Here is a 21,391-nt window from a genome sequence, read left to right on the forward strand (position 1 = left end):
AGTAATATCCTCCTCACATAAGCTGTTTTCTAATAATGAACACAGGCTATTCAAAAAGCTGTTTCTTGGGCCTGGTGGACGGTATACAAGCAGGCCTTTAAACTTGTACTGAATTATAATCTCACCTTTAAACAAGCATTTGCAATGCAATAGGTCTCGCAGTTACACAAGTTAAAGCTATATGCATTGTAAATGACAATGCCTTTTATTTATGTTTTTAAAACGAAAACAAATATAAAAGGCATTGTTATTTGCAACGTCAATAGCACAAACTTGCGTAAATGCAAGACCTATTGCATTGCAAATGCTTGTTAATAGTGGCTTAAAACACATGCAGTGTCCATGTACAGCAATGTTTGCCTTTGACTGGCCTTGGCACAGAATGCAGGGTGGAGACTGTATGGGAAGGGAAGGAGCGAGCGAGCGAGCAAATGGGAAAGCGAATAGCAGCGGCATATAAAACAAGTTTGAAACTACATCTCCCGTAGATATCAAATAAAGCTCTACAACTGGAAACACGGTGTGCCGACAACACAGTGCTAAGTGGCCGGACCCCCAGTCACAACAAAGTGAAGCTTTTCACACATTTTAACCTGCCGTTGGTGAAATGGGGCTCTCACTAGGTACATGTACCTCTAACAGAATAAATACTTCAGCTCGAGCTGCCTGCACCAAGCGCTTATTCTCGGTGCATCCAAGCAGCTGCATGTAAATAACTGTATAACAAAAATAAACCACGGGAGTGCTGGAAAATTCTCACCACTGCCTGTCGGGGATCTCAGCTCGCGCAGCAACCACAGGCCACAGCTGGCGAGGCGTCACTGGGCATGACAGGGCGAGAAAGCAGAGGCAACGATCGAAGGAGCGCCAAAGGAGGGCACTTGTGCAGGAACTGGCAGAGTCGGCCTCATCTGTATAACTGCTAACGATATGCGAACGGAACCAGTGCTTAATTTGCGCCGGTGGCTGCCACCGGCGCTTTTTTTCCGCAACAAATATTTACCGAGGGCAAGAGAGGGAAAAACAAACTTTCACAAAGGGTGAAGGCAAGAACCTGCAGGTGTGAGATAAATAGACACTAGTGTATTAAAAGAGAAAGTCAAGCAACTTGAGACGGTGCAGGAGGCGACACTGACCATGGCTACAACATTGACATTGTTTTGAGACAACAAGATGCAGTGGGCGTCTGAACCATGGCTCAACATACATCGGCATGTGCAGCTGTGCACCATCAGCAGTGTGTGCTGCACATCCACAAAGCACCTCAGCATGGAAGGTATGCAACAACTACCAAACATGATGCAGCACATCAGTATGTCTTGGTCCAGAACGTAGTATGCCACCCGCACGCACGCACTGCTCAGCATGCAAACATGGAGGCATATCGTGCACAGCACACAACTCGCATACCTGGTGACGCATCACTTTGGCATATCCCCAGAAGTACAACACAGCACAGGGGAACATTCATGTGGATGCCAGTGCGTGCTATACCAACGAGGCTATGTGCAATAAGGATTAAACAAAGTATCCCTTCATTTAACTTTAATATCGCAACCATTCCATGTTCTACCGTGTAGCAATTTCCTAACAGCTGCCCGTTTGCAAGTTTTACACGGGCGAAGATCCACGACTGCATTACATTTGTTTTTCAACCGCTCTTTACACTTACGGCAACAGGGGAGCTGGTTTTTAGGTGAGGCTGGAAGGCAAAGCCTAGGTGCGGGGGAGGGAGCAAGAAAGCCTCAATCAAGGGGGAGCGTAGAGAAAACAGGAGCAGCCTCTTGGTAATTTACTGTGTTTTTATTTATCTCTACTGTTGCTTTGTGCTGCAATAGCTACTTAATAAAAAAAAAACCATTCCAATTAGATAAATATAAATGCCCCTTTTGGTTGCAACGTAAGCGACTTCCACACAAAGCAGGGCGCTATGGTAGAAGACGGGAGAGCATGTCAGCATTAGCTGGAAAATCACAGCTAAGCACGCGAGTGGTGCGCACACACGTGCCACACCGAGCGATCTGTCTTCAATTATCGCGCACGCCTCTGTGCACAATAATTGCAAACAGATGTCGGGCCTGCGGGTAACCGACACCAATAGGCCATGGGCGGAGCAATGCGCCCGCCTTTGGCCAATTGCGTGCTGTCTTTGATAAAAAGACGCACGCAAAGGCCAATAGCGTGGCACAAAAGAAAAAGCACATGCAGGAGCGTGTGCGATTCCTAGGTTAGTTTTGAAACCCCCTACAAGAAGTCTCTCGATGCGCGAGCAGTGCTGCGCACTGCAACGCTAGGGGCAAGACCTACATAGAAGACTTGGCGATCTGGAGAGGCTGCAGGCTCACAGATGGCGGTAAGGCAGCTGGGTTAAATTAAGGCAAGACCCCTCCACTTTAAAGTGGCCTATCTAGTCTAAAAAGAGAGAACCCAGAGGCAGAGGGGACAGTAATATTAAAGTGAGTATTACAGGAATTTAGGAATACGAGCTATGATAGATTGGTATTTCATCCCAGGTTTCAGAGGGGCCCCCAGTATCCTGTGTGCCCTTTCCACTAAGAACTCAGCAGAGAGGTCACTTAGTTTCACAGTGTTTAGGACGTTTTCAATTAAGCATTCTACATTTCTGCCTTCTACACTTTTCTGGAATCCCGCCAGGTAAACAACTGTTGCGGTGTGACCTCCCCTCTGCATCTCGTGTCCTGGCATCTAGACGTACAGTTGTGTCCTTGAATTGACAGAATTCAATTTGCAGGGTATTGATTGCAGCAGTATTGTCTTTCAGGACCCCCCTCTACTATCTGAACTCAAGCCACTATCTTAGCCACTATCTTATGGACATCAGTCCACAAGAGGTTAATGGAACTCTTCTGTGTCCTCCACCAGTACCAATTAGCTCCCTCACCCCCCAAACGTGGGAGCCCGGCCCACAGATTTTGCCTGCAGGCTTCTTCATTGTTTCGTCATGTATGCTGTCCCCGCCGCATACTTTGGCTGTGCTTCTCGGGTCCTCACTCCACCACGACGGCTGCATAAGGATTTCATTCCCTCTCTCAGCGATGCTGGGCTCCTGTCGCTTGTGACGCCCCGCAGTATGCCGCAGCCATACACGTGTTGGCTTGCAACCGTGGCCAGGCTCCAGGATAATTTTAAGCCCCTCTTGATGCCTTCACCCCACCTTGGTGGTTCAACAACAATTTAGAGATGCCTACCAGCCCAGCAGTCATATCTGTACATTAAAAGAAGCAACTGTCAAGGCAGTTCCCTTTAAGGTACAAAATGTCTGGTGGGAGACCGCCATCGGTTTTGATGACTGTCCACCAAACTTTTGGCATTTTTTGTTTTTCAAAATTACATCGCTTTGTCCACCCTAAAGAGCAAGGCGGTATAATAGTCTTCCTCTGGCAACTCCTACTCTGTCGGGTTTATGGAGAAAGCCAACAGATGCTCCATCAACAGAAACTCAACAGCCTGTCTCTAAATGAGGCGGGCTGACTGAAAATTTGGCAGGCAGGACACTCTATCTTGTGTGTGATGGAGTACCCTGCCCACAAAACTCTAAATAGAGCCCTCTGTCTCAAAATCTAATTTCCCTAAATTGTAGATACTATGCCACATGCTGCAATTCTTCAACTTTTATCATAAAGTCACAATTATAACAACATTTGCTTCACACACATTGATTTACATTCCAAACTTACTTACTGCCCGTTATGCAGACTGGCATTTAGGGCAGGAACAGAGGACCTCCACTTCTGTCTGTCTTGGGCACGTTTCTGTACTGTGCCCCAGCTGATGTCAAGGGTCCTCATTTTGGTTACACACTTCAGGTGTTCTTTGGCCAGCCTCTTTTGTTTGCCTTCTTGTGATGGAGTCCTGTTATCTTTTGATGGAGTGTCCTCCATCTTTTTCCTCATAATGATCGTGTCCTGCTTTTTTCCCTGCATCTAGGGCGGGGGGAAGATTGTTCAGAGTAGCTGCAGCCAAGCTGCAGCCAAGCTGTGGAACAGTCTGCCTGTCGATATCCGCCAAATCCCCCATCTCCTCCCCTTTAGGAAACGAATCAAAACATGGCTCTTTCCTCCACCCCTTTAGACCGGCCAGCCACAGTCATTTCCCCCCCCCCGGCAATAAACCCCCGGAGTAGCTACCAGCGCCAGGATACCTGCCAGGTGACAGCCGCGCTCTATAAATATTTTAAATAAATAAATAATAAATAAATAAATCTAGTGAGCAGTTTTCGGTTGAAGAAGGTTAGCGGCCAGAAAATGTACAAACCTTCTCTCAGGTTACTGGTGTGGAAGGCTGACAGTTTGGTGATACTGCTTTTCGTCATCTGCAAGCATTCTGATCCTTGCAAGAGTGTGGACAGGACACAGCCCTGATAAAGCCTCAGATTTGTGTTGGTGCTATTTTGAGATGACCTTCACACATTGTGTGGAGGTTATTTCAAATCAAAAACTCAGTAAATTACTACTCACAATCTTGAACGGGCATAAACAACCTCTGGTTTTCCATCTCCAGGTTTAATGCTAACATATTCAAGGCTGAGAAACAAAGCCTGGCCTGATGAGGGCTCTAGAGCACATGGCACTTTTTGTTTTTTACCGTTAAATGTAGTTCTCCTGTACTGGTAAATTTTTATAAATTCACTGCTATTTGAATATTCCCACACTTGTCGGAAGACTTGCGCCACTGGGTGAACTCAACAATGTACTTTAAATTAAAGCATGTCTTGTTTTCAAGTTCTTAACTTGAAACATGTCCTAGCTGGTAGCCATAAGGCCAGTCAATAGAGTGGGTAAGGTTCAGGCATTATGCTCAGAGGAACTGTTATACAAGTTTCACGCCGACAAGCTCTTACTTTGGGAACAGCTTCGCACGGAAGGTAGTGTCCACGTTTTTACAGTTTCTTTGCCAGTGTTGTTCAAATCATCAGTGTCAAAGGTGAGTGAACATGCCACAAGGTGGATGTTAACAGTGCTCTCAGCTATGACACTGACAGGAATAAAATACTTAAAATGTCTCTGCTGCTTGAAGCTCACTGCCAGATGGCTAGTGGCCTGCATACATTTTGTCTACCAGACAGCACTCAGATAAGTGCCCTGTAGTGTGAGACCTAGGTCTGGCTTCAGCTAAGTCACTCTGATTTCACTAAAGTTCCATGGATATTATACATCAATTCACATTGTACCATGCAATTCAGGGGCATATTCTCAAGAACGTGTGATAAACATTGCAAAATTAGCTTATTGCATATCGCAGTTTATCGCGGGAAAACAACGCTGTGTTAACGCAGTATTCTCAACATAGCGGCACCATGCGATATTCCCACGATAACACGTCAAATGACCATGTTAAAATCAACACGCCGCAAAAATGCGAAACGTGAAAAAAGTTGCGATGAGGTCAATCAAGATACAAAAATCAGCGCTAACCAGCGACAGGCCTGCAATTCCCACGCGTCATGTGGGAAAATGCACTATAAAAGCAGAACCAAAAAAATGCCCAAAATAAATAAACTGCGTAGCCCCATGGATGCACCCGAACCGAGTTCCCAGGGCAACGCAAACCCCACAAGTCCCACAGACCACCAGCAAGGAACCTCGGGGTCGGGGAAGGCCAAGGAGAAGAGGAAGAGTAAGATGGGGTTCAGTCCGCAGGAAAACCGGATCGTCGTCACGGAGGTGACAGAACAGTAACAACAACTGTCTGTCACTTCCACCGTGTCATTGGCAACACAGACGGAAAAATGGCATTCCATCGTGATTGCAGTCGGAGTGTCGAGGAGGCCAAGATGCGCTGCCATGATGTGAAAAGCCAAACAAAGCACAAACCCCTTGCCAACTGGAAGGCAGCAACGGCGACAGGAGGTGGGAGTCCTGCGCCACAGGAGGAGCTGGAGGAAATGGAGGCCACAGTCATCAGTGTGGAGACGGCGCAAGGAGTTGGGAGTCCGGACACCATCAACAGGTTAAGTAATGACCAGGGACTGGGGGGAAATGGGCACAATGGCACACATGCATAACGATGTGTAGTACACTGCACACCCACAATGACCCTGGATCATGTCCCTGATCCCCGTGGCACACTGTAGCACGCACACAAACACAAAGTAGGCCCCCGTCCACCGTGTGCTCAAAGGGGTCACATCCCACACGTCAACAATCCCACAACCAACACGTGCGAAACCCTGCACAGATGCGTATTTGTGAACCACACTGACAATGCAATGACACTACATGACGATCAGCATGGCTGCACTACAATCATCCTGACATTGTGCACACAACGACACCGAGGTGGCAGAGTGTGGACCACATCCGGAAAGGAGCAGGTCACACTCTGACACATCCACAAACAAGCCCTGACGTCAACAACACATCTGCAGACAAACAATGCACAAGAGTACAATAACCGTCCAAGAGCACTAATGACCCAAGTTGCCAACATCTCAGCACCGCAAAAGCACAAAAGTCAAAGGCACACCACCTCAGAGGGATAAGGGCAGCAAAATCACAGCTGAAGGGGCGACCTTCCCACAATGCTGCACACACACATAGCAATAACAGCACATCCACATTGATGACAATGTGGTACAAAGAGCAACACCTACACCGCAGAACAGAGGACACAACTGGGTCCGCTCATGCGTAGAAACAGGCCAATAACAACTAACATAGCAGGAAACTGTGAGATGGAAATGTACGTGTACAACCTCACATCCGTCATGTAGTCCAAATGTCCACTGTCCCGCATCAAATTTTCAGCACATCCAACGGTCACAATGTATATTGTCTGCCTGTAAACTAGAACAATGCACAAACAAACATGTCAACAGAATGTCAAAATGCATCTCCCATTCACATTGCAGAGGGACAAACAACACCTCCAGCAGAGCAGACCACACAACTCACCAGTGATGCTGGAGAGGATCACCACACCTTCGACACCGATCCCCTACAACAGCTCATGGACATCTTAGGCAACCCACCTCCAGGAGCAGGGCAGCCAAGCTACATAGAGGAGACCCCAGCACCTGCACAGACCACACAGCAGGAAGCACCCGCCACCACGGCTGGCTCTCAACACTTCACAGAGGCACGCATCGCATGCCAATGCCAGGTGTCAGATTGCCAAAAGGAGGTGGCCGAACAGGTGCGGGTGGGGTCTGACCTCATGGAAGCCAAACTAGATCACATACGTGGGTGTCTAAGTCCCATCAGGGTCCACCTCAGGGACCACCTACACCTCACAAAGGAAACACACACTGCGACAGAGACACATGCATTCGCACATATCCTGTACTGAACCACGCCCAGAGCCCAGGAATTAACATTCACACACCCACGCTGGACCTGCGCACAGCGGCCCAGTCCACTCCTCTCACGTATTGAGTGGGTGACGACAAAGCTACATGCCCAAGGTCTTACCCGCTGCCTGCAGTGACATGGTTGCGTCCGCAGTACACAGCACAATGTAATGTTGTAGGGCCTGGGGCCCTCATGCATACATCATGACCACACAAACACACGCAGATAGTTTGTGGAACTGGCTACGTGCACCCGGCACCTTTATTGGCAGGGTCACATGTACAGTGACGCCTGTGCTGGATGTGTGTGGGGTGTGAGCCAGCCCTCACGGAGAGGTTGGTGCTGGCAACAACTTGAACAGTGATCACTATTAAAACGGAATCAGAAAACACCAGCATTACAGGAACTACAGCGAAGCATCATGGTGGTAGCCATAGCAAGTACAGAGGTCATTCAATATGCAAACAGAAGTGTCCGTGAGTAGCAGTGCATTGAGGTTGGGGCACTAGAGCTGAGCGTGCTCATGTGAATAAATGGTCTAGGATTGTGTCCCTTCTGGAATATCCTGATGCAGCTGCAGTGGGGTGTGTTACACCTGCATCATCGTCCCAGGTCTCCCACACAGCCTAAGGTGACACTGCTGCCTGAGCTCTCCACAGCACACAACATAATCAGACATGGACCATGAGTTGTAGTGCACTGAGTTAGTGGCACCTGAAGAGCTGAGCAGGGTATCAGACAGATGATGGCCTCCACGACAGGTGTGAGCAACGCTGTTAGTCTGCCAGTACGACTGTTTCGACTCTGGCAGTTGTCGTTTTGAGGTGGTCCTGGTGGTGGTGACGTGTGCCCCCTGCTGTGATGCGACGTCCAGGCCGGTAAGGACTCTATTTGATGTGTGAGCCCTGTTGGACCGCATTTGAGGCCAGGGGCAGCGGACAGCAAAGGACCACAGACACATGGCGTGTATGACCCCCAAGGCCATCGACCCAGAGGCCATCCAATATCCTATCAGACAGGGTCCCTGACTTGAGCTTCACAGAGTTAGTGGCCCCGGATGCACTGGTGGTTGCGGTGGGTGTTGTGGCCCTGTTGGGGCTCCAAGCTGCATGATCAGTAGCTCCATGGTATCTGTTGATCTTTAGGGGTGGTTCTGAGCTGGGCTCCCTTTAGGGGTGCAGGTTGTCGTCCGACTTTACACCAGCTCAGAGCAGGTTTTAATTTCCTGCTGCTAATGCGCCTTATCACCTGTTTTGGGATCTTATCACCAACCAATCTAGCTGGTCATTGTGAATGTTGCGGTGTGGTGTTTTCGTGGCTTTTTGCACGGGCATGCCTACCCTGCATCTCATTAGCGATAGTTGCCGGGGTCATCTGTGGCGATGTTTTTTGCGGCTGCTATCACGGGTAAACTGGTGATATGAGCTGTTAGCACCAGTTTCTGAATGGGGCGATAAATGTATCGCGACTTTGGCTGCAATAAAGTGGCGCTAACTCGACGATATGTCCTGGAGAATATGCCCCTCAATTTTTAATTGTTCCTTTTAAATTAAAGAACAACATTTGACATTGAAATTATGGCACCATTCGTTTCAAGATTATTAGTATCATTTGGTACTAAACCACATTACTGATAATTTTCAAGATTACTGTGGCAAGCATCAATAACATATCAAAAGGAGGAGCTAACGAACTGACTGCAACTCAGGTTTAAGTCTCATGCCTCGCCATTGTTAGGTCCTGCCTGTTGACCAGTTTATCTGTGGTCTATGTTTTTTATCTTTACAAACAGTGAAAGGCATAATTATTTATCAACATGAAGATACCATTAAGACATAAGCAATTTCCTGACCGCAAATCACAAATTAAATATAAGAAAATGGGCTATCTGACAAGACTCCAATTATACCCAGTGATATTAACAAAATCTGGAAGACCAATTACCTTTTACACAATTATCCAATCCAGCCTTTATTCTGCTTTGGCCTAGTGGAGCGCCTGCACTATAACCTGGTATTCTCACCACAGTATGCTATAGCTTGCTCAAGAGAGGAGCACAAGTGGTGGTGGTTATTCATTCATATATATATTAAATTGCCTCTAGCAGTCATCTTCTGCCAAACCAGTAGGTTTTCCCCTCTCCATCCATCTCATTGAAACGAAGGGTGGATCAGGGACACCTTACAACTTGAATCAGTGTTCATACTGTGATGATAAACTTTCCTACTTTTCCCTTCTCATGGAGGAGTCGTGCTTCAGTTGAGTAAGCCTACACCTTCCCAAAAAGAGCATTGTGAATGGAGTACCTCACAGCACGTTCAGCCTTGAATCTTCAAAAGACATGGTATATGAACTTATTTCCGCAGCCTAGTAGCACAATCCTACATTTTCACTTCAACGGACATGTATTCCAGCAGGCCCAAGAAGCATCTAAAGAAGTTACACCATTTGCTTGTCGGAGTTACACACTCCTGTTGCATCCAGAGCAAACTTGTTTTTCTGAATCCGTGGAGTAGCAGTTGTATGGTGAAAGCATTGATAATTTTTAAGGCACGGCTGGTGATCAGGTACGTTGCGGTCCTCAGCATGTAACTGCTAACGCACCTCTCCTGTGCATCCAGCAATATGCAGTGCATTGCTGATGTGAATGTGAAGTACTTTGTAGTCTGAGACCCTCAACACTACACTCTTTTCCTCCGCCCCAGGCCAAGAATATTCGACCTTCTCCAGGTGGAGTCAGTAAGATCCAGGATAGCTGCTTGTAGGAGGCTGTTCTGGAATTTCCTGTTTGGCAAAACCAACCCCCTCTCTGTTGGGAGGTCTTGTCTGCTTCTTTCAGATAAAAGCTCATTACCACCATACGTGCAGGCTCCTAGACAAAAATGAAGCATACGAATATCTTCACCCTTACAATACAGGCACTCAGCCTTCTCAGACTTGGATCAGCCACACTCAGATAAGTGGATGGATCTTTGTGGTATTTTTCCCCCGATTAGTGCCCCGACAACAGGGCTCATAAAAGCTAAGATTTGAGTATCCATTGTTGTGTTCTCTGCTCACCAGGTACTAGTACTAGATTGAGTCTCATAGTTCCTCACCATTCCTTAATTCCTATGCAATGGACGTCCAACACCAAGGGTCTGATGTAGTAAGCATGTTGAGGTAGCAAAGTCTGCTACCTGCAAAATCACAAGCTTTGTGACTGCAAAGATGCAAGTTGCAATGTACAAAATGTTCTTTGTGAATCGAAAATGTTTTTCTTACTCAACAAACATATTTTGTGACCCTTGATGTAATGGACACCCCCCCCCCTTCCCCCGAGTTAGTAAGCATTGATCTATGGTTTTCTACTGCAACGTATCAGTTACCGAGACCTGAAAGGGAGTGGCAGCGGATTTGCACTGTGGAAGCTGTACCTTCAATCTTGTGAGTAGTGACTGCAGACATTAGGGGGAGCAGATGGCTGCATGCTCCACCCAGTCCCATTTACTGAGAGCCATCCCTGTACCCTCAGGAAAATGGGCCTGTTATGTATTCCTCATGTCCAACTGACAAAACTCCATTTATAAAATTCGATATTATCAAGATCTGCAACACAAATCACTTTTATACATTTATCCAAGTCAACCTTTCTTGAGCTGTAGACCTAGCGGGGTGTGTCTGCCCTAAAACCTGCCGTTCTTACCAGAGTGGAGAGTACCTTACCCCTTTATGAGAAAGGATCTGCTTTATAATTATTTTTTTTTAAAACAGCATTCAGGAGATGCAAATGTAGGGGTGGAGGTCTGCTGCCACTCACGCAAAAATGTGGTGTCCATGCCCACTACAAAACATCAGAAACCCATTTGGGTATCACCTGAATTATTTGCTAACAGTAGGTTTAGTGAAGTTTGTGAACCATCCTTGACCATTAGGAATTTGAGTAGGTCTTAAAAGAGTTCCTGTTTAATACATATTAATGAGGCATGAGGTTATGCATCCTCCATCCATCGAATGGGCACTTTGTGTTGTGACTGATTAGTACTTTGGTTGAAGCACAAAATGATGGTCAGGTCGCAAACCAGTCATAGTGCAAAAAACACCGACTGGATCGCACCCTGACATTAGTACCTGAAGCACGTGTTTTACTCACACATCTGGGAAGCACGCACGCACATGTTCCTGGCTGAGTCAATACCTTACCATCAACTCCCTTTGGTTCTTCTTCATTTACTTCTTTGGGTGGATCACTGTATTAAGCGAGAAGGAGGATGGGCGGGTCATACGAATGGCGAGAACGTAAGGGGGAAGAATCACTCCTTCCTTTACACGTATAGTAAAGCCAACAGGTAGAAGAACATTAACAAGTAGTTAACTTAACTAACAAACTTAAAGAGAGAGCAAAATCAGTTAAAGAACTTTTCAAGCAACGATTCAGCAGCTACGGTGCATGGTAGGCGTCGTGGCCACCTTGCAAATCATATTAACAGGACCATATTTTGAAAACATGCCTTGATACTAACACCTTGGTATGCACAAAAGAACCCAATGTAGTTCTTGGACGCATTTTTCACGAATAGGTTCAGCGTAAGTTACAAAGCATCTCCTGGAGGAAATGAAAAGATCTTGCATGCCCAAAGTTTAAAAAAAAAGTGTGTAAAGGTCACTTTGAATAGCTGAAGACTAAAACAAAGAAAGAGTGAGTTGAACCGGTGACAAGGATGTGTCTTCAGCACAAACATACATTGGTTGAACATCGTCCAAGGCTCCTTAGATGAGAAAGCTTCCCGCTCATTCACCTAGCACGTAGTGGTGGTGAACTCAATACATGGACTTCCAAATCATCATTTTCATTCTCCGTAAACTGTGGCCCTCACTAGTAACGAGTGGTAATGGACCAATAGTAGCAGTAAAAGGTTAATATTTGTGGCACACTGGTGCAAATGACGCACAGTAGGGTAAAGAGGATGAATCTTATTGTTTGGTGTCGTTTTTCTGCCAGCAAATCACATTGGCTCGGGGTCCGCTCTGAATGTACACCTCTCATTTGTGGGATTGTGCACCATGCATAGATGGTCAACCTCCATCAGCAGCCAGCAGTGTCACTCTCCACTGGATTACACAGCTGGTGAAGAAAAGGCTGTCATAACTTAAGTGAGGACCAGTCTTTATTTCCTGCATTATCAACAGGGGGCTCCGGCAGGTGTACTGGAGACCATGCTGAGGTCTGGAGGTGAATGGATGTACTGGGGTGCTCAGCCAAGCTGGGAGGAAGGAGTGGCCGCACTTCCTCTGTTCAGCGTGGCGGGGAGAGTCTCACTGATGCTCCAGTGGAGCTCCAGGAAGACTTGCTTGCCAGGGCAGAAATTCAGGCGTAGTGGCCCCTGTTACTGCCAAAAGGGTTAGAGGCAAACTGCTATTGTAAGGTACTCCTCTTGGTTATGATACGCAGTATGGATGTAAAAATATATCACAAGGAAATAAACATGTGTAGTGAATCAGCATACAGTATGAAACCACAATGAAACGTGACCATTTAAGAACTAATAAGAATAAGTCCTAACTTTAGATGCAACTGATATCGCCCATCACAATTATAGTGAACTGCACAATTTGTAGGCGCATAAATTCTGCTTATATGCACTCTGGTTGCTGCCACATGTGACCTGCATGATTCACTAAGAGGATTATGGAACAGATTTGCTAAGTGATTTTGTGACTGTGAAATGCAAAATCTAAGGGTTTGCAAAAACAAAATCCCTTTTTCTTATTAACCCTGTTTTGGGATTCGGAAAAGTTTTCCGACTTGCGAAATGGGTTTAGCGACCCCCACTGGATCACAATTTTGGAGGAGTGAGAGAGCGACATTCCATCCAATGTGTGAGTAAGTATGGTATGAATCAATGGTTTGGGACCTCAGTGTGGGTGCAAACCACTGACCCCTTGCAGACTCCCAAGCTGGGATGGTAACCCTCTCCTTTGGACCCCATCCCTTTTGTGAATTGGGACGGCAGCCTCAAGAGGAGTAGATGGTGTGGTCCATGGAACGAACGCCTGCTCCTCTCTGAAGTTTTCCAAATCTAAAAACGTTCTTTTTATAGGCAGCCATACTTCCTTTTGGGGTTGCTTTAGAAATGCAATTTTTTGTTTGTTATGGAATTTAGTCGCAGCGATGGCAGTCAGCTGTCTGTTGCAGGCCACCATTCCTGTGATTGCAGCCATTCACAGGGGGTCACAAGCTGCGACAGCCTAACACGCATTAATTAGGCAGGTTATTGTGTCACCCCCTGTGATTTGTTATTTTGTGAACAGCTGACCTATTAGTACATAGAAAGGTATGCAACATCATTATATATTTTGTAACCGCTTTCCGCAAATCCAGTCCTAGTACATCTGATCCTTTGTCTTCTTTCCATAGAACAATGGAAGAACATACACCATTTGCTCCTATTTTGCATCAAGGAGATGGTGTCCTGGCTTTCTGAAAAATGCAGATGTTATTCGGGGAAGTCTTAAAGGATTATAGACCAGCATTTCAGGCACTATGCTATCAAATTCATCAACTGTGGGGAAGGGTGTCATACTTGTGTTTATGAAGAACAAGGAGCAGTGTTGTTCATACTAGGCCTGGGCGGTAAATTCCGTTCCGTTCGCGGAATTTGCGGAATTTGGGTAATTTCGCGTTCTGCAGAGACCGCGAATTGCCCAAAATTCGCTTTCCGCGACTTCGCGAAATTTTTGCTTGTTCGCGTTCTCAAAATGCGTGTTCGCGAGATATTTCTCCCCGAGCACGCAAACAGCGATTGTGAACAGGAAAAAGGCATCGCGAACAAGCAATTCCGCGTGTTCGCGGAATTTCTGCGTGTTCGCGGAGATTTTTACTGTTTCGCGGAGATTTGCGTAACGCGATTACGCAAATTCCGTCCACCCCTAGTTCATACCCACTGCAAAGCATCAGAAAACAGAGTTCGTTTGTTCACTTGTCTTCTTAATTATCTGCTAACACTATGTTTAATGAAGCTTCTTAAACCATCCTTAGCCATTGACAGAGTAATGCATCCAAAAGAGAAGAGCCTTCCTCGGTCCAAGAAAGAAAGGGCTGGAACTTGGAGCTGGAGTTCGTGGCACAAATATAAATGTGTGATGGGCACCCAGGAGAGAAAAGGTTTTGCTTGTAACTACACAGTAACACCCATTTGTGATGAGCATCCAGGAAGTCCACATGCAGTTGGATTATTGTTTTTTGTGAATATCTAAAGGGTGAGTTTCAGGTAAGTGCCCTGGCCCATAGCCAGAGGTCTCTGGGCAACTGACAGAGGGGCCAAAATTGAGTTTGCCCTGATGTTCCTGGGGCAACATTACCTGGGTGTACAACAGTCTCCTCTTTTAGTTGATTAAAGGAAGGAAAGTCTTGAGCACTGATAACATTTTCTTTAGTTCTAGTGTGAGTAGTGGACACTAGAGAGCATATACATATGACAAGTATTAATTTCGGACATCTCCCTTCTACCCCGCACATATACGTAGAATCTTCAAACGTAATTGACACTTTGAAATCAGAGCCTTTTAGAGACACATGAATTCGCCAATTGTGGCTTTCAATTGGAATCACTAATCCGGGCCTTGGGGAAATGTCCACCCTGGAATATGAAAGGGAGGCCCTTCTTTTAGTTCCAAGAGGGCAGGCGGAATTGGGAGAGCCTTATGTGGAAATGGACCAAAAGAACAACTTGAATACAAGAAGTCCTGCAATCCAAGTACCTCCTTAACCACCAAGCCGTTGTAGAACGATCAGTCATTTATTGCAAGGGCAGAATAAGCTCTGGGATGAACCCTGCCCATCACTTGACAATTAGAGCCCTTATAATCTGCATCTTTAACTTTGCCCATGAGAGGGTTTAGAGATATTAACTGGTACTTTCAGACTGGAAAGGACTAATCTTATTTGGGGGAGAGCGTCTACACCCTGGGGAAGAACAATTAAACCAACCAGATGTATAGGTATGGCTAGAGATCTGTGTCCGTTGTCTCCAGAGATGCACTCATAAAGAATCCAAGACATTAGTGAAGGACCCCGGAAAAGATTTCACACTCAACGGAAGCAATTAAATACTGATGCGGTCCCCCACCCCAAATATCAGAAACATGCAGTGGGGGAGTCAGGTGACTTAGTGGAAATAGGTCCTTACAGATACACTATACAGAACCAGACATCAACCTCTCAGGAGGCTTTACTCTGCTACATGGTCATTGTTTTAGCTTAGCCTAAGTCAGGTGACATTGAAAAGAATTGCCAGAAATGTGTCCAGCCCTCCTTTGTCTTATAAATTGATTACAATCAATAGTGGCAACAGTGATTGTTCCCATCTGTAAGGCACAAACTCTGGAAAAGTCTGGACCACTGGGTTACTCCCAACAACCCCAAAGGCACTCCGTGATGAACTTTCACTCCTTGAGGTGGAAGGCGATTTGACCACTAACGGAGAATATAAGGTTTATGAATTTGCACTGGACACTACAAGCATAGATTTCCACTGTGTACTGGATGGTGTTATAGGCTGAGCAACCACCTACCCTATAAAGAGATAGTGCATATGGTTCAGTGACAAAGGAGCTAACGCCAGTACCACAGGGAAGACATGGGAAGTGGTCTTGTTCAAGACCAGCATTCTTTCACTCCAGACCATTGTGGTCTCAACCAGCTGCGGAGATAAGGGATTGCAAACAGGCATGCCACACCACAAAAATAACGTTCTGGGTAATAATCCTTAAAAAGCCATCAACTGCTTGTTCAAACAGAACTGTCGCCCAGTTCACGTCCAGCACATTCTGGTAGGAGAATGGAACTGGGTCAAGATGTGCAGAAGGAACATGAGGGAAGGGCATGAGTTAGTTATTAGGTATCATTACCCTGTTTGTATTCCTTTGGCACACCGCCCACTGCTGTTTCTGCGCCCGAAAAATGAATAAAGAGCGTTTGGCATAAGCCCACTGAGCGAGCTAACACGACAGTGGGTGGAATAAAGGGTCATATTAGCTCCAATTTGTTCCAGTGGAGAAGGAATAACTAGAAGCAAGAGTGTCATAGAGATTATGACCTGATGCATGGGCAAAGTCAAGATTCACTCCAATTGACTCCCAACCCTTTGAGAATATATCTGTGCAAAAAGACAACTTTTACAGTTTAATAATAAATCACTCCTGATTTTCTTCACATGGTGGAAATATCGCTTTTGAACTGAGAAGAAATACTGTACAAGTATGAATGTTTTAGTATATTTTGTTTAAAAAAATAGCCCTCTTCCACGAGACCTATGAAAGAAACAGTACATAGCGAAGACCAATCAATACTTACAATGTGAAGCCAAGTTATATGTAAAATGTTCTAGAAGGTAGACATTAGGCACTAAAAAAACTCTTAGAGCTATCAGTAAATCAAGATGACATCCTTACGTTCCTACATTCTTTAACCAGCACAAGTACAGTTCTTTTGAACAAGAAGCATAATGGGGTCGAGTGTGCATATCACACCAATTCTGTACCAAATGCAGTGTATCTTGCATCCGGCATCAACACTGTGCATGAATGATAGAGCGGGAACTTCGAGCAGGAACCCGTGGCACTCCAGCAGCACCACCATCTTGGAATCCTTGTATTGCCAGCATGGACTTGCATGCCACATGATTTGCATATGTCTGCGTTCAAAACAATAATAGCATATTAATCCACATTATCATCAAAGGGCATGAAGTCCGCTTTTCTTCTGATAGGCTGCATAAAACTGGCACAATGAATCTGGAATCCTTGGTGTCACAATCGTAAGTGCATGCTCAAAATGTCTCTTCATGATGCACTGAGCTTGGATATCCTCCTGGAGGGCCAGAAGTGCAGCCTCCCTGCAGACTGCGGTGATCTGTCAAATGGAAAAATAAATATTATAATGTGAAGACAACACAGTAACTAAGTAAAAGATCTAAAGAAACAAGTTGCACACATAATGTATGTTATGCAGCACAGCAGTTTTGAAAAAATATGCAGTTCACACTGCAAGTAGAAAACGAGGGAAATATTGAATTCAGACTATTTTTCTGAGGATAGCCGAATGTGCTGTATAGTTTTATTTATAATATTATGAACACCTCTCGTTCATCTACTAGAAAAAGAACCCATTTAAAATAAAGCCTGTCAATCTGATAATGTGTCTAGAGCATATAATTGGCCAAAGTATACCATGCAGGACAGAAAGCTGGAGATGGTGGGTTTTAATCAAAACCTTTGAGAAGAAAGGATTTGCCAAGTACAGCATCATCCATGATTAGTGGAATCCTTACAGAAAAGTAAGAGAGGCTGCCCAAGTGGCAGCCTATCAGAACTCACAACTAGACAGAATTCTTCCAGTTTTCAACTTGTAGAGAAGACATGAACAGTCAACTCAGATGGGGCATTGATCACATACCCTCAACATAGTACGGGAGATGTTCGGCACCAGGGCCCAGTTTTATTTGCATATTTTTGTTGTGAACCAGGTAATAAGCATTAGTGTGCTTTATAGACAGTTAAAAAGACATGCCAGAAATATAATTGTGCAATAAAAAATGCTGAGATCAGAGTGAACGCATAAATAAGAACGAATTAGCCTTAAGGTGCCTTCAGGTGTCTGGGAAAGACCCGGTGATCTGGTGCCAGACGGCCCTTTACTTTGAGAGCAGGGGGGTCACTTCAGTTGGTGCAGTGGTGCCTGGTGCCAGGGCCCAGAGGTCTTAGTGTCCCACGGAACCCTAGTTGTTCCTGTATTTCACATTTCAAACAGTGGTAAGAGGGCCCAATTGCTTCCTTGCTTTTGAGCCCATAACGCACTAGCTACGCCACTGGTTTAGAGAGTTCCAAAATCACTGTTCCTAACCCCTAAAAACAAGTGTGACATTAGTGATAGCTTACGCTTGATGCGGGAAACTTCCACGTTGACACTAATTGCCCACGTCTGGTAAGCATATTACCCAAGATGACTATCCTTTTTAAAACACTTTATTTAAACATTTGATGACTAGCCTTAAAGACTAAAGTTACTTAAAGGCTTGGCCTGAAAGGGGAGAAGGAGAAAAGCGAATCGGGGTTATGTGGTCGAGCTCAGACACCTGCGACCAGTCCGGCAGAAGTGTGAAGGGGCCAGTGCGGAAATAGACACCCCCAGGAGCACATGCGCCACTATCGGGTCATCCATGAGGGGATAACACGAGCAACTGCACGCCAGTCCTGCCTGAGACGTCATATGCCATCAGTGCATATCGCACTGTTTCTTCTCCAGCGTTCAGCTGGAAAACTGTGTGTTTTAGAACACCAAGAGAAAGGGTGGGTGTCAGATGTCAAATTCACAATAGCATTCATGGGAAAAACCCTCCAATGCGTTTGTCGCTCTAGACTCCAGCATGGAAAGAGAAGGATGCCATAAGCATAACCAGACATTACCTCCTCACAGTCCATACCTCATAAGCATAGCCCCTCCCCCCAGATCTTCCAAGCAAAACTCTTTAGCCCATCCCTACCCTCCAGGCCACTCCCACATCCTGTGACATAACCCATGACCCCCTTATTCATATCCTGTACCCCAAAGCACAAGAAGCCAAACAGGGATGGAGGGATGGGAACCACATCTGTGACAGGGAGGTCTACGACTCGGAGTAATGAATACTACCAGTAAGTAACTGGTCATTATGATGTTAAAGGCAGAAGGAGGGCTCATGTTCTTCTTTATACACCGCCAACTAACCCTTACTCATTGTCTTTGCACTGATACATCATGTTTCCCTGGGTGTATGTACTGTTTTATTTATCCTGGTTTTATATAGAGCTGGCATGTGCTTTACAAATTCAAAGTTGAGCTGAAAATGTTATAAAAAATATTACGTTTTGAAACACGCATGAGGGTGTAGGATATTTACAAAAAGATTGCACAATATCTAAATAGGCCAGTGCGTTTTCTCTTCTTCATTCGCAAATTTGGGCACACCTGTCGATCCTGATGCGACTATATTCACATCCTCAAACAAACTCACCTTGGTAAACTTCCTCAATTCCATCCAAACAAACACTGGCAAATCCAACCGGTCAGGGCATGACAATCAAACAATATTTTTTATTTACTTTTTGCAAATATGCGATAGATATTAAAAGTTTCAAAGTAACTTAAACTAATGCTGCTGACTTAAGGTGATCTGCATGTTTCCAAAACGTAAATTTAAAGAAAAATGAGACATCACAAAAAATAACCCATGAAATTAACAGACAAATAAAAGGAGAAATTGAACTGTTGCCCTACGACTGAAAAGGAATTTTGTTTAGGCAGATAAGTACAGATAAACCACTGAGGACACTCAGTAGGTTAAGTGGCTGACCCCTGCCATATATGCTGTGATGGAATGAAACCCAGTTTGAATGACAACTGAACAGACCAATGGATTAAGCGGGCAGACTAAAAGCCCATAAAGAGAGGAGCTTTTAGTCATCTCTCTTCATCCATTGATGGATATATATATAATACAGTGGTAGTCTGCACTGCGTAGTTAGTTTTTTTCTTTCTTTTCTTTTTCGAGGGGGCATGCAACCTTCCTCCCAAAGCCATTAAAAGGCTCTGAAGACCCCTTCCCCTGAGGCTGATGTAATTATTTTTGTGTGGGGGGGGGGGGGGGGGGTTCGGCTCTTCCCCCTGAGCCATTAAAATGCTCCAAAGCCCCAGGGCCAATGTAATTATCTTTGAGAGGGTGCCTGCACCCCCTATCTCTGAGCCATTAAAATTCTCAGGGTGAAATTTAAGGGAGGAGCATGGGACCTTCCCACTCTCTGAGCCATAAGACTACCCCAGGTACCCCATCCCCCAGGGCCTGAAGAGAGCCGGTGTACCCATCCCTGGCACACTGTCTGTCTTGTTACCTGCATGGCAGAGATTGGGCAGGGAATATAAATCTTAATCCCTACCCGCACTCTCCCAGGTAGGGAACACAGATTTGCTCCCAACTGGTGGGAGCAGAAACAAAAGATGCTCTCAGCAGGTGGGAGCAAACCAATCGAGCCAGCTCCCGCCAGCATCCAAGATTGGTGCAGGCAGAGTAGCCAGCAGGACTGCTGTGGCCATTGGCCTTCCCCTGGGTTCACCAAAGTATCTCTGTGCTGCGGGTAACCCGGGTGGGCCCAGGGAAGTCACACAAAAAAATCATTGCCGGGTCCTCACCATGCACTGCTTATACCTCACATATTACATTACTCATGACATACTCCATGACATCATTGATAACATCAGTAATAAATCTGAAATTACATAACTGAACACTGTTCATGGTGGGGGTACGAGTTATAGTTACTTAAGTTACGTATAACTGGTGGATTTTGTTTAAAATGTTATGTTTTAACTGACATTTTCACCTGACAATAATGTCACCTTAACCTTAGTTTTTTCAGTGAAAAAAAAAATATATAAAGTTGGAAAACGCCCCTATTTATGTGGTCACCCCCATTTGTTTGCTCGATTTTGTTGCTGGCTTGTCAAGACTGCACACTGGGACGCTGCTGTCTAGTGTATGTGCACTGCCCCTAAAGCATGTTGAAATGGACTACACTCCTGAATGGTATATTCAATATACCAATACGTCCCAAACATATGATACAAAAGTGTACCTAGGGCCACTAAGTTAAATGTCACTAGTGGACTGTAGCACATATTATGCCACCACCAATTTACAGAATTGCCCCTGCAGACAGGGTGTGTATTTGTAAAACTGCCAAATAGACCTGGTAAGGTAAACCTTTTGCCAAGCCTAAACCTTCCCTTTTAATACTCAGTTAAGGTAGGCCCTAAATGCCCACAGGGCAGGATGCATGGTATTTAAAAAGTACCACATGTGCATTTTATGTTTAACATGTCATGGCAGTGAAAAACCTCTAATGTGGTTTCTTGCTGTGGCAAGACTGGCTTTCCCTTATGAAAGCACTTAGTTATATTATAATCAGTGCTTAAAATGGGCCGGTACTGAGTATCGGCACGTTTTTATTTTGAGAGGGAGAGTACCTGCACTTCTCAAGAGTGATGTAATACTTTTAATTGAAGAGTA

The 21,391-nt window shown here is 45.3% G+C and overlaps 1 protein-coding gene across 1 annotated transcript in view; it reads right to left on the bottom strand.

Annotated features, from left to right (window-relative positions):
- Positions 1–16,553: 16,553 nt before the first annotated feature.
- Positions 16,554–21,391, bottom strand: part of AFG2A (AAA ATPase AFG2A) — a 1,612,935-nt gene continuing 1,608,097 nt past the window's right edge. The window contains exon 16 of the mRNA XM_085641546.1: positions 16,554–17,202. Within this exon, the coding sequence (XP_085497672.1) occupies positions 17,026–17,202 (177 nt within the window). The 3' untranslated portion in view covers positions 16,554–17,025. The remainder of the gene's footprint in view (positions 17,203–21,391) is intronic.

This window comes from Triturus cristatus, chromosome 2_2, assembly GCF_964204655.1.
Source record: "Triturus cristatus chromosome 2_2, aTriCri1.1, whole genome shotgun sequence".
NCBI lineage: Eukaryota > Metazoa > Chordata > Amphibia > Caudata > Salamandridae > Triturus > Triturus cristatus.